Source organism: Orycteropus afer, unplaced genomic scaffold (genome assembly GCF_000298275.1).
Source record: "Orycteropus afer afer isolate SDZICR_OR568_19922 unplaced genomic scaffold, OryAfe1.0 scaffold00123, whole genome shotgun sequence".
NCBI classification, from domain to species: domain Eukaryota; kingdom Metazoa; phylum Chordata; class Mammalia; order Tubulidentata; family Orycteropodidae; genus Orycteropus; species Orycteropus afer.
Window position 1 is genome coordinate 4,113,958 of NW_006921710.1, and position 14,079 is coordinate 4,128,036.

A 14,079-nucleotide genomic window follows, 5' to 3' on the forward strand; every position below is an offset into this window, starting at 1 on the left:
AAATGGAGGAGCTCTGGTAGCATAGTGCCTAAGGCACTTGACTGCTAACCAGAAGGCTGGCGGTTCAAACCCACCAGCCACTCCTCGGAAGGAAGGTTGAGCAATCTACTTCTGTAGTGATACTGCCTTGGAAACCCAAGGAGGGGTTGCTATGAGTCGGGTCCGACTCCAACTGGCACATAACAACAACAACAACAATCTAAAATGGATGGAAACTTTCATGGGTGTGCTTATAAGCAAATGAGGGAGACAAGCGAAGAGCTCCACTGAATCATTTCCTCTTTTCCAAATGGGTCTGGGGAAGGAGAGAGGGTAAGGTGATGACAGGATTATCTGACTCAGTTGTGAGTACCACTGTTAACAGGGTTCATTGTGATTGTAAAAACTGTAATTGTAGAATCTGTAAGTGTGAAAGGGTGGACTAAGGAGGAGGCACTGCTGTAGTGGAGTACAGTGGCCAAACCTAAAGTCCCTTAAAGCTTTTGCTGAGCTGATATACCTCATAAGGCTTAGGGAAGGTGACAACAATCTCTTAGTTAAATTTTATCAGATACCAGAGAAGGTGACACCAAGATGACTTTTGGAAAACCTGACTAGATCAGATGGACACCTGCAGCACACCTGAATGGCTGGCACCTGAGTAACTGAAGGACTAACTGTTAGTGACTGTTTGGACTGGTAAAATGATTGGGAAAGGAAAGTTATCCTCCAAGTATGAAAGAATCATGGCTAGGGAAGCCAGGGGGTGGTCTGCAGTGCAATGGATCACCTTTATATGGCCTTTCTTGCCATGGTCTTTTAACTCCCACCAAATGACTGGGTGGGACTATACAAATATGTTGCTTGTGGCTTACCTAGGGGATTGGATAGCTTGCTAATGATGCAAATAACGTGCATGGCACCCTTGTGGGGATGGGACCACGTAAATAAGGCACATGGAGCCCTACCGAGGGGATGGGTCTGTTTTGCCATCCCATCAGGCTTAAAATGAGCCATCCCAGAGGCAAAAGGGAAGGACTTCACTACTATAAAGAAAGAAGAGCTAGGAGTGGAACATGCCTGTTGAACCCGGGATCCCTGCACTGGGAACCTCCTATACCCAGGAGACAGAGACAGAGAGAGAGCCATAACATGGGAGATGGTGAGAAGCAATAGGAGAGAAACAGCAGCAGCAGAGTCAGCAGAACCAGGAGACTGGCAGGAGACGGTGTGGCAGGCTTCCTGGTCCACTGAGTGAGAAAGCTGAGTGCCTTCAGGCCAAGGCTTACTGGCAGAGTGGGGTGCCCACGGGCACTTATCAGTGGAGCTAAAGAGCTTTAAGTACTTGCCTGAGCATGGCAGAGACCAGGCTGGTCCAAGAGGCCTGAGGGGTCATGAGGCCAAGGACCAGGGAGAAGCCTACCTGTGAGCAACAGTGAGAAGCCATTCTGACCAAGGAACTGTATCCCGAAACTTTCCTGATTCTGAATTGTAAGCTGTTACTTCCTTAACAAATTCTATTATCATGAGTATGGTCTGTAAGTTCTGTGTGGCCATTGCAAGGAATTATCGAACTCAGTGGAGAAGCAGATATTGCCATTGGAGGATGGTTTGGTGTCAGAGTTGGTACAAAGATTGGATGGTGGGGATATGTCTGACCTCTATCTCACAGCAATCAGCCTTGGGCTGTTGATGCTGATGCTGATTCTCCTCCCCTCTCATGAAGTTAGATGAAAAGGTCACACAACACTGCCACCGAGCCACTTTTACAAGATCAGTGACTACCATTTATGGAGTACATACAATGTGCCAAGTGCTTTTACTTGAATATCCCTTGCTTCTTTACAACAACCCTGCTACGATTATCCCCATTTTACAGACATGACCATAGAGGCCCAAAGCAGGTATAAGGAACTAGTAGATGGCTGGAGCTGAGGTTTGAGCCCAGGACTGTCTGACAGCAGGGCCCATGCTCTCAGCTACCACACCTACCTGTGCATGGATGGTGCTGTGGTCAGCAAAAGATTCTCCACAGCCAACATAGGGGCAGGCAACCTGGGAAGAAGAAAGGTGAGTGGGTCAGAGGTGGCCAAGAGGACCATATCAGTGCAATGCGTCTCTAACTCCACCCTAAGTCAGCATTCCCTCTTGGTCATGTGCTACATCTTCTGAAATCTACATTCCCTATCTCTACCCACAGTTCCCACTGGGCAGGGACGGACACCATCCTATACTGTCCCTATCTCTGAGTGACACAGGCAGTTTGTCCCTGGCTGATGCTCTCTTGCAACAGCTCAGTGCAATGAGCTGGGATCTGGGCAAAGCTGAGGCCTGACTGGGGTCCAGGCCTTCTTCCCCTCCACACAGCCCATTTTCACCTAACTATCTCCCTGACAATGCCCCACTTTCTGATGGGCCAGGTACTAGGGCCCACACTTTTGGTAGCAGCCACAGGGCTCACAGGCATTTTATAATGTATTCAAAGCAAGGTATGAAAAAGGTTGGGGCCCGATACTGACTCAGTGCCCCACAGTGGGACCCACATATCCCTACCTTTGGCTTTATACTCCCTTATCCCAAATCTACCCCTCTTCCAAAGCCCAGTTCAAATGCTTCCTCACCACATGCCTCCATCCTCACCAGAAGCCAACAACAGCCAGGTCTGCTTTTCTGCTGGAACATACGGTGTCACTTCCACTATGACTCACATTGCTCAGGTTGGTGACAGACTCATAAAGGATGTCAGCTGCTGCATGAGCCTCCTATCTGTCTCTGCAGGGGGCTCAGAGGCTCCCAGGAAGTAGGACACCACCTCACACTTCTTGGTGTCCCCTCAGTGCTCAGAATGGTGCCTTGCATACATAATACGCATTCTACTACTGCCCAAAGGGAAGAGGCCAGAATCCCCTGGGAAGCCCTGTATCTTCTGCAAAGACTGGCTTGGGCTCTGATGTCTTCATCCCAAGTGCTGTCTTTTTCTTTCCTACTTGTGCTTTTCTTTCAAGAAATTTTAAGTAATAATCATTTTTACTATGACCATACCAGAAAGTTGATGGTTCAAACCTAACAGCGACTTCGTGGAAAGAAGACTGGGCAATCTACTTTCGTAAGATTTACTGCCTCAGAAACCCAAAGGGGTCACTATGAGTCAGAATCGACTTAATGGCAGTGAGTTTGTTGTTTTTTTTTTTTTTTTATATAAAATATAATATATACTTGTAGAAAATTTGGAAAATACTATAGTCACAGAGAAAAAAAGAGAATTATATATAATTTCACTGCACAAAGAAAACTACATCTACTTTTATACTTTTTCATAGGCCATAATCATCAAAAGCACGACCAGATTTTATTGGATACCCTCTATGAGCCATGCAACACCATGTTAAGCACCTCATAGGCATCATCTTGTCAAATTCTACTCTAATCCCACAAGGTGAGGACCATTATCACCGTCAGGGCCCTATTTGACAGATAAGGAAATGAAGGCACAAAAGAGAGAAGACAGACAGCTAGCAACAGGGAGTGCCAGGGTTCAAACCTAAGACGTTTTCCATCAACTCTCCCATATATATGTGAGAAGAGACATTTGAACAGGGAGTGCCAGGGTTCAAACCTAAGACGTTTTCCATCAACTCTCCCATACATATGTGAGAAGAGACGTTTGTTTTGACTTTTTAACCAATATGGGACCATTCACTACCTCTTTAACTAGCTTTATTTTCTTGTCACTTTTATTGGCTGTCAGGAAAGCCAGCTGAGGGACTTATTGACTCTAGTGCCCTCTTGGCTTGGACTTGGGAACTGCACCTGCACTGACCAATGCTTGCACTGTTGTTTTCCTCAGGAGTGACCAGGGACTGATGTCCCCAGCCCAGAGTCACAGAGTATCCTAACTGTTGCAAGGATACTTTACCTGGAGACAAGCCCATAGGTTCGGTCCAGTAACACCACAGGACTGACAGGTTCCCTGCATGGGTGAAGATGGGAGAGAAAGAGCAATGTGTGAGCTGACTGGGAGGTACACTCTGAGCATGGGTGCTGCTCCTGCCTGGAGGGAACCACACAACTGTTTGACCTGGCCAATGCTTACACACCCTAAAGGTCCCTCAGAAAGGCCTTCACCAGCCTATCAAACTAAATTAACTTCCCCATGGGGCAGGGGCAGGGGCAGGACAGAGGCTTTGCACTTGATTTTTTCTTTTTTTTACCCTGTGCAAACATTTTCCAATACAATTATTTAAAACTTAAATAAACAGACTCCTTAATATACTCTCTCATCACACCCTTTACTCTTCCTGCATTGTACTTATTTTAGCCTTTTTCCCCATCTAGACTATGGGCTCCATGAGAGAGGCATGCTCTGTTTTGTCCACTTAGTATATGTATAGTTCCTGGTGTGAATTAGGAAGTCAATGTATCTGGTGACTTCAGAAATCACCCAGGCTTCTGGCGCCCTGGGTAACAGAATCTGCTCCTTTCTCTCTTTCTTGCCTTAATAATAAAATGCATGAATTTTAGTTCATCCATGACTAACCAACTATAGACTACATCCCCCAGCCTCCTTTACGGCTCACTGTGATCATCCGACTCAGTTCTAGCCACAAGGGAATAGAAGTAATACATGCTACTTGTCTGCTTTTGACTACTCTTGCTCTTTTTCCCTCTTTTCCACTAGCTAGAATGCAGATGTGACTGTGCGAGCTGAAGCAATGGGAACTGAAGCAGACACTTTGGACTAAGAGATAAAAACCAACTGTTGAGAACGGCACAGTTACTGCCCAGCCCTACGTACTTCTGGACTATTCTGTAAGAAAAAAATATATACTTCTATCTTGCTTAAGCCACTGTATTTTAGGATCGGTTAATAACAGCAACTTAAACTGTGCCCTAAATAATTGTTTGTGCACATCTAAAGCAGGAATTAAATGAGATCCTACAACAACCAATGTACTGCCATCAGCTATAAGATGAATTCTCAGTGACTGGTCTCTAATGATGTCATCAGATGCTGTCAAGGTGGTCCAGCTCATAGTGACCCTAAGTACAAGAGAATGAAACACTGCCCAGTCCTGCATCACCCTAAAAATCACTGCTGTGTGTGAGCCCATTGTCACAGCCACTGTCAATCTATCTCATTGAGGGTCTTCCTCTTTTTCAATGACCCTCTACTTTATCAAGCATGACGTCCTTCTCCAGGGACTGGTCCCTCCTGATAACATGTCCAATGTACATGAGACAAAGTCTCATCATCCTTGCTTCTAAGGAGCATTCTGGCTGCCCTTTTTCTGAGACAGAGTTGTTTATTCTTCCATCAGTCCCTATTATATTCAATATTCTTTGCCAACACCATAATTCAAAAGCTTCAATTCTTCTTTGATCTTTCTTATTCATTGCCCAGTTTTCTCATGATGGACAATGAATACTAAAAATACCATGGCTTGGGTCAGGCACAGCTTAGTCCTCAAGGTGACATCTTTGCTCTTTAACACTTTAGAGAGATCTTCTGCAGCAGATTTGCCCAATGTGATACATCATGTAATATCCTGACGACTGCTTCCATGAGCTACTGATTGTAGATCCAAGTAAAATGAAATCTTTGACAACTTCAATCTTTTCTCCATTTATCGTGATGTTGTTTAAAACAAGCAACATGATGTTCCAATAAGCTACATCATGATAAACACCACTGTGGTCTCTGATCACAATTACAGTATCAAGCTCAACTAGAGCAAGAGCTGACACCTGGGGAAGTATTACACCAAGGTAAGTTCTTTACTTGTTGCTTATGTAAGCCCCAGCACAATCTCTGCAGCAGGACCAGCAACATCCTCTTTTCACAGATGAGAAACTGAGGCTCAGCGGAGGGCTGCCCATCTAGTAAGCAGCAGGGCCAGACGATGAAGCTGAGGAGCCCAGAAAGTCTAAGTAATCCCCTGAGAGTGGCCATGTCAGCTCATAGAGCTTCACAGGAACTTTTCATTCTCACTAAATACAGATTCTGGCTGCACTTGTAAAGAGCCTGAACACAGAGCCCTCATTAGGGTTGAGGTAAAGTTGCTTATCCCACAATCTGTAATTGAAGGGCCTGATGCTGCAGGGGTAGAGATTGAGGGGTGTGTCATTTTTAATAAAAATAAGAACACACTATCCATACTCCTCTGTAATATTCACTTATTTATGGGCACCCTTCCAAGTCTACACACAGACACTAGATGACTCATCTTCTTTTCAGTAACTGCACAGTGTCCTACAGTATGGACATTATAATTTATCTACCCATTCATCCTTCCTGAGGAATATTCAAGCTGCCACCAATTTTTCTCCTTTAATACACAATGTTCAATAAATATTGTTGCATTTGGACCTTTATAACTATTATTTACACTTCTACTGGATAAACTCTCAGAAGGGGAACTGCTTCCCTAAAGTGTAGGTACTGTAATTCCCAGCCCTACTACCAGCCCACTAAAGTGTGGGGGGCCCATTTCCCTCCATCACCATTACCTCTGAATATAATCAGTCTCTGCTTTCCAAAAACCAAACCAAACTCACCGCCGCTGAGTTGGATCTGACTCATTGCGACCCCTCCTTGGATTTCTAAGGCGGTATCACTATGGAAGCAGATTGCCCAATCTTCCTTCCAAGGAGTGGCTGGTGCTTTTGAACTGCCAGCCTTCTGGGTAGTAGTCAAATGCCTTAATCTCTGCTTTAGCCATCAAAAAAATGGTGTTATGTTGCTTTTATTAGCAATGCCCTTGACCACTAATGAAGTTGACCATTTTTTTTTCAAAAGTTTCTTGGCCATTTACACTTCCTCCATTATGAACTCCCGGTTCCTATCCATGTCACTGCTGGGCATTTTCAAACAATACTGATTTTATTTGGTAAACCTTGTATTTCTGAGGTGCTCAAGACATGCTCTCTGAAATGCTGACCGAGGCAACTTCCATAGTCCTAGATCTTTCTGCTCCAGAAGTACCAAGAAACTTCCAGAAGGCTGCTTGTTCTGCCCTCATCTTCCTGTGTGCTGCCTCCGTCCTCCCACCTTGTTCATCTCCTCCCTGCTCTTAGATTCCCCTGATTCACACCTCCTGTGAAGGGAAAATCCTCTCAGTGTGTCTCACTCTTCCTTTGTGTAAACTCCGAAAGAAACCCACATCAGGCAGAGCAAATGCACCGGAGCCTCACTGTCCCCCTCCTTCAGGCCACACAGAAGTGAAACTGCCTCAAAAGAAGTTACAGATACTTAGAGCTGGGTCCCTCACCAAGCCCCAGGGCTAAACCAGCTCAGGTCAAAGGTCACTGAAAATCCACTAGTGCAATGAAGCTGAACGGCCAGCAGTAGGGTAACTGGAAAGAACATCAGGTAACACATCACTTCTGCCCCACACATAACTATACATATGCACAAAATGATGTTTCTATGAGGTTGTGCATTGCAGCATCATTTGTACTGGCAAGAAGCTGCAAAAAGCCTAAGTGTCCATTCAAACAGGATTAGTTATTATGACCATACAATGAAATATGATGCAATTTAAAGACAAAGAATAAGAACACAGTCTCTAGATACTTATGTCGAAAGAGCCCCAAGATATGTTATGTGAATTAAGCAAGTTATGGAGCATAAAAGTACACTACTTTTTATGTAAGAAAGGGAAAAATTAAAATCTAAGTATATTTGCCCAAGGAAATTCTGGAGAGATACAAAAGAAGCCAAGAGAAGTGGTTACCTGAGAGTGGCGTGGGAAGGATGGTACAGTGGGAATGGGGCTTCTGGCCATTTATCTTCTTATATTGTTTCATTTTTAAGTGATTCAAAAATTTCAGCAAAAAAAGTGGACCATGAGATTGACACATCCTCCCTGCTTGGATGAGGCCCATTTCCTTGTCCTTGTCTCAGACAGCCCTGAGCCCGCCTCAGGTCACAATGTAAATGTCCGTGGACTCTGAAAGCATGATTCATACCCTGTCTCAGGAAGGCTCTGTGCACCTGTGCCAGCAGCTAATGGACAGACAGTGTTAGTGGCTCCCAAATGGGCTGGTCTGAATGATAATTAATGGCTATCAGGACACAGCCCCAGGAAAAGGGACCCGCAAACAGATGCCAGCTTTTCCATTTATACAAGAGGCTAAGCCGAGATGGATGGGGAGCCAGTTCTTCCCCTGCCTAGAAACATTCGTACCCCAGGAACATGGCCCTGGTGTGCGCCTCACCCCTGTTACCTTAGATTTGAGCAGCAAGTCCTCTTTGGTCACCTCGCCTATCGAGTCAAGGTGAGGGCACAGGTCCCTGGAGTCCCCCATTCTGGCCTGGGCTCACCTATGAAAAGACATAAGGGATTCTGGATTAATGGCAGCTATTGCTGGTAGGGGGCAGGATAGGTTAGTGGTTAAATGCACAGACTTTGGTCTCAAGTTCCAGTTTTGCCACATAACAGCCAGTGACCCAAGAAAGGTATTTAACCTCTTCTAAGCCTCATTCTCCTTGTTTGAGAAATGAGGATGATGATAACACCCAACTCATGGGTTATTCCAAGGAAATAATGCATGTAAAATGCTTGGCACGAGCCGGCATAGGGAGAGCATGTGATAAGTGTTAGTGTGATTATTAGAATTGCTAGCAGGAAAGACACAGAGTCCTGCCTACATGCAGAGAGCTGCAGGCCAGAGAATCCAAATCATGAATGCTTTTTCAGAAAAAAGCCAAATCCATGAACTGGAGACCAATCCACACTGAAAGGGAAATAGAGGGGTGATAGTGGGGAGGCTTGGTTTCAAAATCAGGTGGAAAGGTAAGCAGCAGATTCTAGGCTAGGTCTTCTCTGAATAAGCAAGACTCCTCCAATCATGGGAGAAAGAAGGGCTGTTTATGTACAAGGAGACGGCTCAGGGGCAGGAGTGCATGGAAGGATGGACACAGGGAAGAGGTAAATATTGGGAGAAAGTGGGAGGGGAACTGTTACATTGTAGTAAATTGCAGTCAATGTCATGAGACAAAGTGTATTGAACTGTTGTACGGAAAGTGAATTTGCTCCATAAATTTTCACCCAAATCACACACACACACACACACACACACACCACACACACACACAAAAAGCTCCTCTTCTCAAGAGCGTCTGAGAGGCCAAGTGCGTCAGAACCTCACCCCAGAACACTTTCACACCAAAGTACCAGAGGAGGCAGTTAAAGTGGTGTTCGCTTCACAAAATATCTTCTGAGAACAAAGAGAAAGTCAGAGGGAAGGGCAGGTGAACCAACCTAGAAAAGTATCTGGAAAGATGTTTGCCAAAATGTCAACAGTGATATATCTGGGTGATAGATTTCAAATGATGGGAAAAAAAAAAAAGAAATAGTGTTATTGTTTTTGTTTAAATTGTATATGCTCATTGTAAAAACAAATATCAGATAATATGAAAAACTGCAAAAGATAAAGTAAAATCAATCACAGGTGACACTGTGGCCGACATACTTCCAGACATTCTTCTGCATACAATTGCTTTCTTTTTAAAATCATTAAAAAAAAAAAGGCTATTTGTTTTGAAAAATAAATGCTTTGCATAAGGGAGTCCCTTGGTGGTGACAGAATAGTTTTGTATCTTTATTATGGTGGTGGTTACATTAATTTATACATGGGATAAAACTGCACAGAATTAAACACAGTCAAATAGTACATGTAAAACTGGTAAAATCTGAGTAAGCTCCGTGGAATGTACCAATGTCATTTTACTGGCTGTGCTATTGTACTGTAGTTAAATTGAAGATGTCATTGAAAGAAACTGGGTGAAGTGTACATGGGGCCTCCTGGTACATTTTTTGCAACTTCCTGTGAATCTATTAATTATTTCAAAATGACATTACTGTTACTGTTGTTAGGTGCCATCAAGTTGATTTTGACATATAGCAACCCCGTGGGGCAGAGTAGAACTGCCCTGGAGGGTTTTCCAGGCTGTAACCTTTAAGGAAAGAGATCTCCAGGTCTTCCTCCTGTAGAGTTGCTGGGTGGGTATAGACCACCAATCCTCTGTTACACTATCAGGACTCCTTATTAGAAAGTTTAAAAAAATGACTAAATAAATGCTTTGTTGTTGTTGTTATTTGCTGTCGAGTCGGCCCCGACTCAAAGCGACCCCTCCTTGGGTTTCCGAGGCAGTATCACTACGGAAGTAGGACTGCCCAACCTTCCTTCCGAGAAGTGGCTGGTGGGTTTGAACTGCCAGCCTTCTGGTCAGCAGTCAAGTACCTTAGGCACTATGCTACCAGAGCTCCTAAATAAATGCTTTAGCCACCTAATTATATCAGCAGAAATCACAAACTGCTGATTGTAGCCCTAGACTGCTGTCAAGGAAGATCCAGATCAACCAAAATTGTAAGTGGTGCCAACAGTGGTTAAATCAAAGGCAGAGGGTATGTGTCTACCAGATCTGGGAAGTGGACCCCCAAGTCCCTCCTAGCTGTCCCCTCCCCACTCCCAATCAGTTCCCCCTCAGCAGAGACAGCAGCTAGCCACAGGTTGCCTGGTGTAGATACTCAGCTAGAACATGAGCTATTAGTGTTGACTGGGTGCCAGGTATCAGGCTATGTGCTTTACACAATGTGGTGCAGTGAATTACTTAATATGGCTCTTCTAGCTATGGTCTTTGGGTCTCCCACCAGATGACCAGGTTGTTGTTGTTATTTGCCATCGAGTCAGGCTCGACTCATAGCGACCCCTCATTGGGTTTCCAAGGCAGTATCACTACGGAAGTAGACTGCCCCATCTTCCTTCCAAGGAGTGGCTAGTGGGTTTGAATCGCCAGTCTTCTGGTTACCAGTCAAGTGCCTTAGGCACTAAGCTACTAGAGCTCCCAGATGACCAGGTGGGACTATGCAAATGTGAGGTGCTTGTGCCCACCAAGGGGATTGGACAGCTTGCTAATGATGTAAATAAGGTACATGTACCCTTGTGGGGAAACGACCACACAAATAAGGTATATGGAATGGTAACATGGGGATTGGTCAGTTTTACCATACCACTACGCTTAAAATGAGCCATCCCAGAGGTAGAAAAGGTAGTGGTGATGGTGGGGAATCTCACTACCATCAAGAAAGAAGAGCCAAGAATGGAGCCCTCCTTGAACCCGAGATTCTTGCAGTGAGAAAACCAGCAGCAGCAGCAGCACAGAAACGGCAGCAGCAGAACCAAGAGACAGGCACGAGGCAGAGCAGTGGGTTTCCTAGCTCATGGAACAAGAAAGCTGAGTGCCTTTGGCCAGGAAGCTTGCGGTAGAGTGGGGTGCCTCTCTAGGCACCTATTTGCAGAGCTAAAAGAGCTTTGGTTAATACTTCCCCAATCACAGCAGAGGCCAAGGGGCTGCAGGACTGAGAGGCTAAGGCCAGAGAGCAGGGTGACACAGCTGAAAGGCAGCTGTCCTGATTGAAGAACTGTATCTTGAATGGTTTCTGATCCTGAATTGTAACCAGTGACTTTCCTAATAAATCCCATGATTATGAGTATTATCTGTGAGTTCTGTGTGGCCACTGCAACGAGTTAGGGAACCCAGTAGAGAAGTGGAGAGTGCTACCGGGAAGAATAGTTGATGTCAGAATTGGTGCAGAGGTTGGAAGACAGTGGCATGTCTGACCTCTGCCTCATAGGAATCAGCCTTGGGCTGTTGATGTTATTCTGGATCCTCTTTCCCCCTTGTGAGGTCAGAGGTCAGATGCTGCCCCTTTTTGTGCATACATTATTTCATTAAAAACTCCTCTACTAACCTTTGTAGCAGATGCAATTGGCCCCATTTTACAAGGCTCCTTCTTGTCTAAGGTATTACAGATAAGAGTGTTAAAGCTAAAACTGAAACCCAATTTGGTTGGACCCCAAAGGCCGTGTATATTCACCTGCGAATGCATTCCCACTTTCTTTTAAGCTTATAGAAACTGCTAAACATAAACAAAAGTAGACAGAATTATCTAATAAACTTTCATGGGCCTGTCACCTAGCTTCAACAACTAATAACTCATGGCCAATACTGCTTCATCTCAACCTCCCGCTCCCTCCCCACATTATTTTGAAGTAAATTCCAGGCATTACATCGTCTGTATTTCAGCGTGTATTTCTAAAAGGCCTTCAAAAAACAAAACAGAACCACAATTCCATTATTTCACCTCAAAAGAAAAATCCATACTTCCTCTTCAGTCCATACCTGAGGGGAGGAGGCTGTGGGCCTACTTCTGGGTAAAGTGACACCCTAGGAAACAGCCCACATTTGCATTCTCAGTTGGCAGTTGATGGAGTTGATCAGGAGTGAGTGGAGGCCTCTGGTGAGGAACCTGGGGGAAGGGGGCAAATTACCACATTTCATTATTTTAAAAATCACTCTTAGCACCAACTAGAGATCTAAAATAGCCCAGGATTCCTCCTAGGAAGGGCAAGCAAGTTCCTGGATATTTGGGACACCTGCAGGCTAGACACCTCCCCAGACTATCAACAGTGACAATAAAAATACACCACTTCCAGGACAGCTAAAGAAGGCATGGGCAGGGCTGGCAAACAGAGAAGGCCTTGCTGGGGGTGCTGGACCCTTCACTAGTGCTGGGGCATGACCTTCATGATTGTTCCAGGAAAAAGATCTTCAAGGATCTGCAGGAGGGGGTTGCAGGGCCTCTCTTCCTACTGCTCCTTCTGCCTGCCACAGCCCCTCACTCCTCCTGAAAGAAGACCTGGCCCCTTCCACACATGCCACTGACCCCTCACTGATTATGGCTAGACCTAAGAGGTCATTCTTTCAGCCTCCCAAGGACCCTATTCTGCTCAGAACCTTCAACTCCCAAGTCTTCAGCAACCTCAGGCTATAGGCAAAACAGAATTCATTCTGTCACCACAGCCCCCCATTCCTTGGTGGGCCATAGTCTCTCAGATACAGGCAGTTCAAAGAGGGAGGGGCAATTAGAAGCCAACATTTCAAATGGTCACATGACAATCATGGGGTTCAAGGTTCTAAATTCCAAACCTCCTCACTTAAGACCCAGCTTTTGTTTTGTTTTGTTTTAAATGTTTCCACTAAGACCAAGTGCCCTGCGTTGACACTAGTCTTACACTATTTTAAGCTGTGGTACCTGCTTTGTTTTTAGCTAGATGGCTGGAGAGAGTGAGCCAGTTTACGACCTTGGTGCCCCATTGCCAAGAATGGTGCCCAGACAAAGGATGATGGGGGTAGTTAAACCACTCTTAATTCACATGTGCAAGCAGACTTTATAAATTCCAGCTACCTCACATGGAAAGAAAAAGCCCTGCGGCCAAAAATCATACACGAACTCTCACTACGCTCATTTCATAGATGAAAAAGCAGAATCAGAGCTTAAGTAATTAAGAAACTTGACCAAGGTCAACAACCAGCTGTTAAGTAGAGGTGGGGGGAGGGAGACTTGATCAGACCTATCTGGTGCATGGCCACATTCTAAACCAGGGGTGATCAAACTTCATCTGTAAAGGACCAGACAGTATTTCAGACTTTACAGGCCACATCTGGTTTTTATCACATATTCTTTGTGTTTTGTTTTTTACAACCCTTTAAAAATGTGAAAAAATATATATATATTCTTAGCTCAAGGGCCTATTACAAATCGAACAGTGTCCCCAAACAAGATGTGTTGATGTCCTAACCTCTGGTACCTGTAAATATGAACTTGTTTGGAAATAGGAACTGTGAAGATGTTATCAGTTAAAAGTTAAAATGAGATCATATTGGAGTAGGGTGGGACCTAATCCCATCTGAGTGGTGTCTTTAGGAGAAAAAAGAGATACAGAGATAGACAAAGGAAAGAATGCCAAGGGACCAGGGAGGCAGAGACTGCTGCAGCTGCAAGCCAAGGGATGCCGGATGCTACCAGAAACTGAGAAAGACAAGACAGGATCTTGCCCTAGAGCCTTTAGAGATAACATGACCTGGATGACACCCTAAACTGGGACTTCCAGATTTCAAAACTATGAGACAAGTTTCTGTTCTTGTAAGCCACTCAGTTTGTGGTACTTTTTAATGATGGCTCTAGGAAACTAATACAGCTTACATTTTGCCAACGCTTGTTCTAAATCAAATGCTGCTGGCATTTCCAAAAG

The 14,079-nt window shown here is 44.7% G+C and overlaps 1 protein-coding gene across 1 annotated transcript in view; it reads right to left on the bottom strand.

The window, feature by feature from the left end:
• The window catches only part of USP20 (ubiquitin specific peptidase 20), a 32,261-nt gene extending 23,975 nt beyond the window's left edge, over nt 1-8,286 (bottom strand). Inside the window, exons 1-3 of the mRNA XM_007944229.2 lie at nt 8,206-8,286; nt 3,896-3,949; nt 1,972-2,034 (exon numbers count right to left, since the gene is read on the bottom strand). Of these exons, the coding sequence (XP_007942420.1) occupies nt 1,972-2,034; nt 3,896-3,949; nt 8,206-8,286 (198 nt within the window). The remainder of the gene's footprint in view (nt 1-1,971; nt 2,035-3,895; nt 3,950-8,205) is intronic.
• Between the last annotated feature and the right edge of the window lie 5,793 nt (nt 8,287-14,079).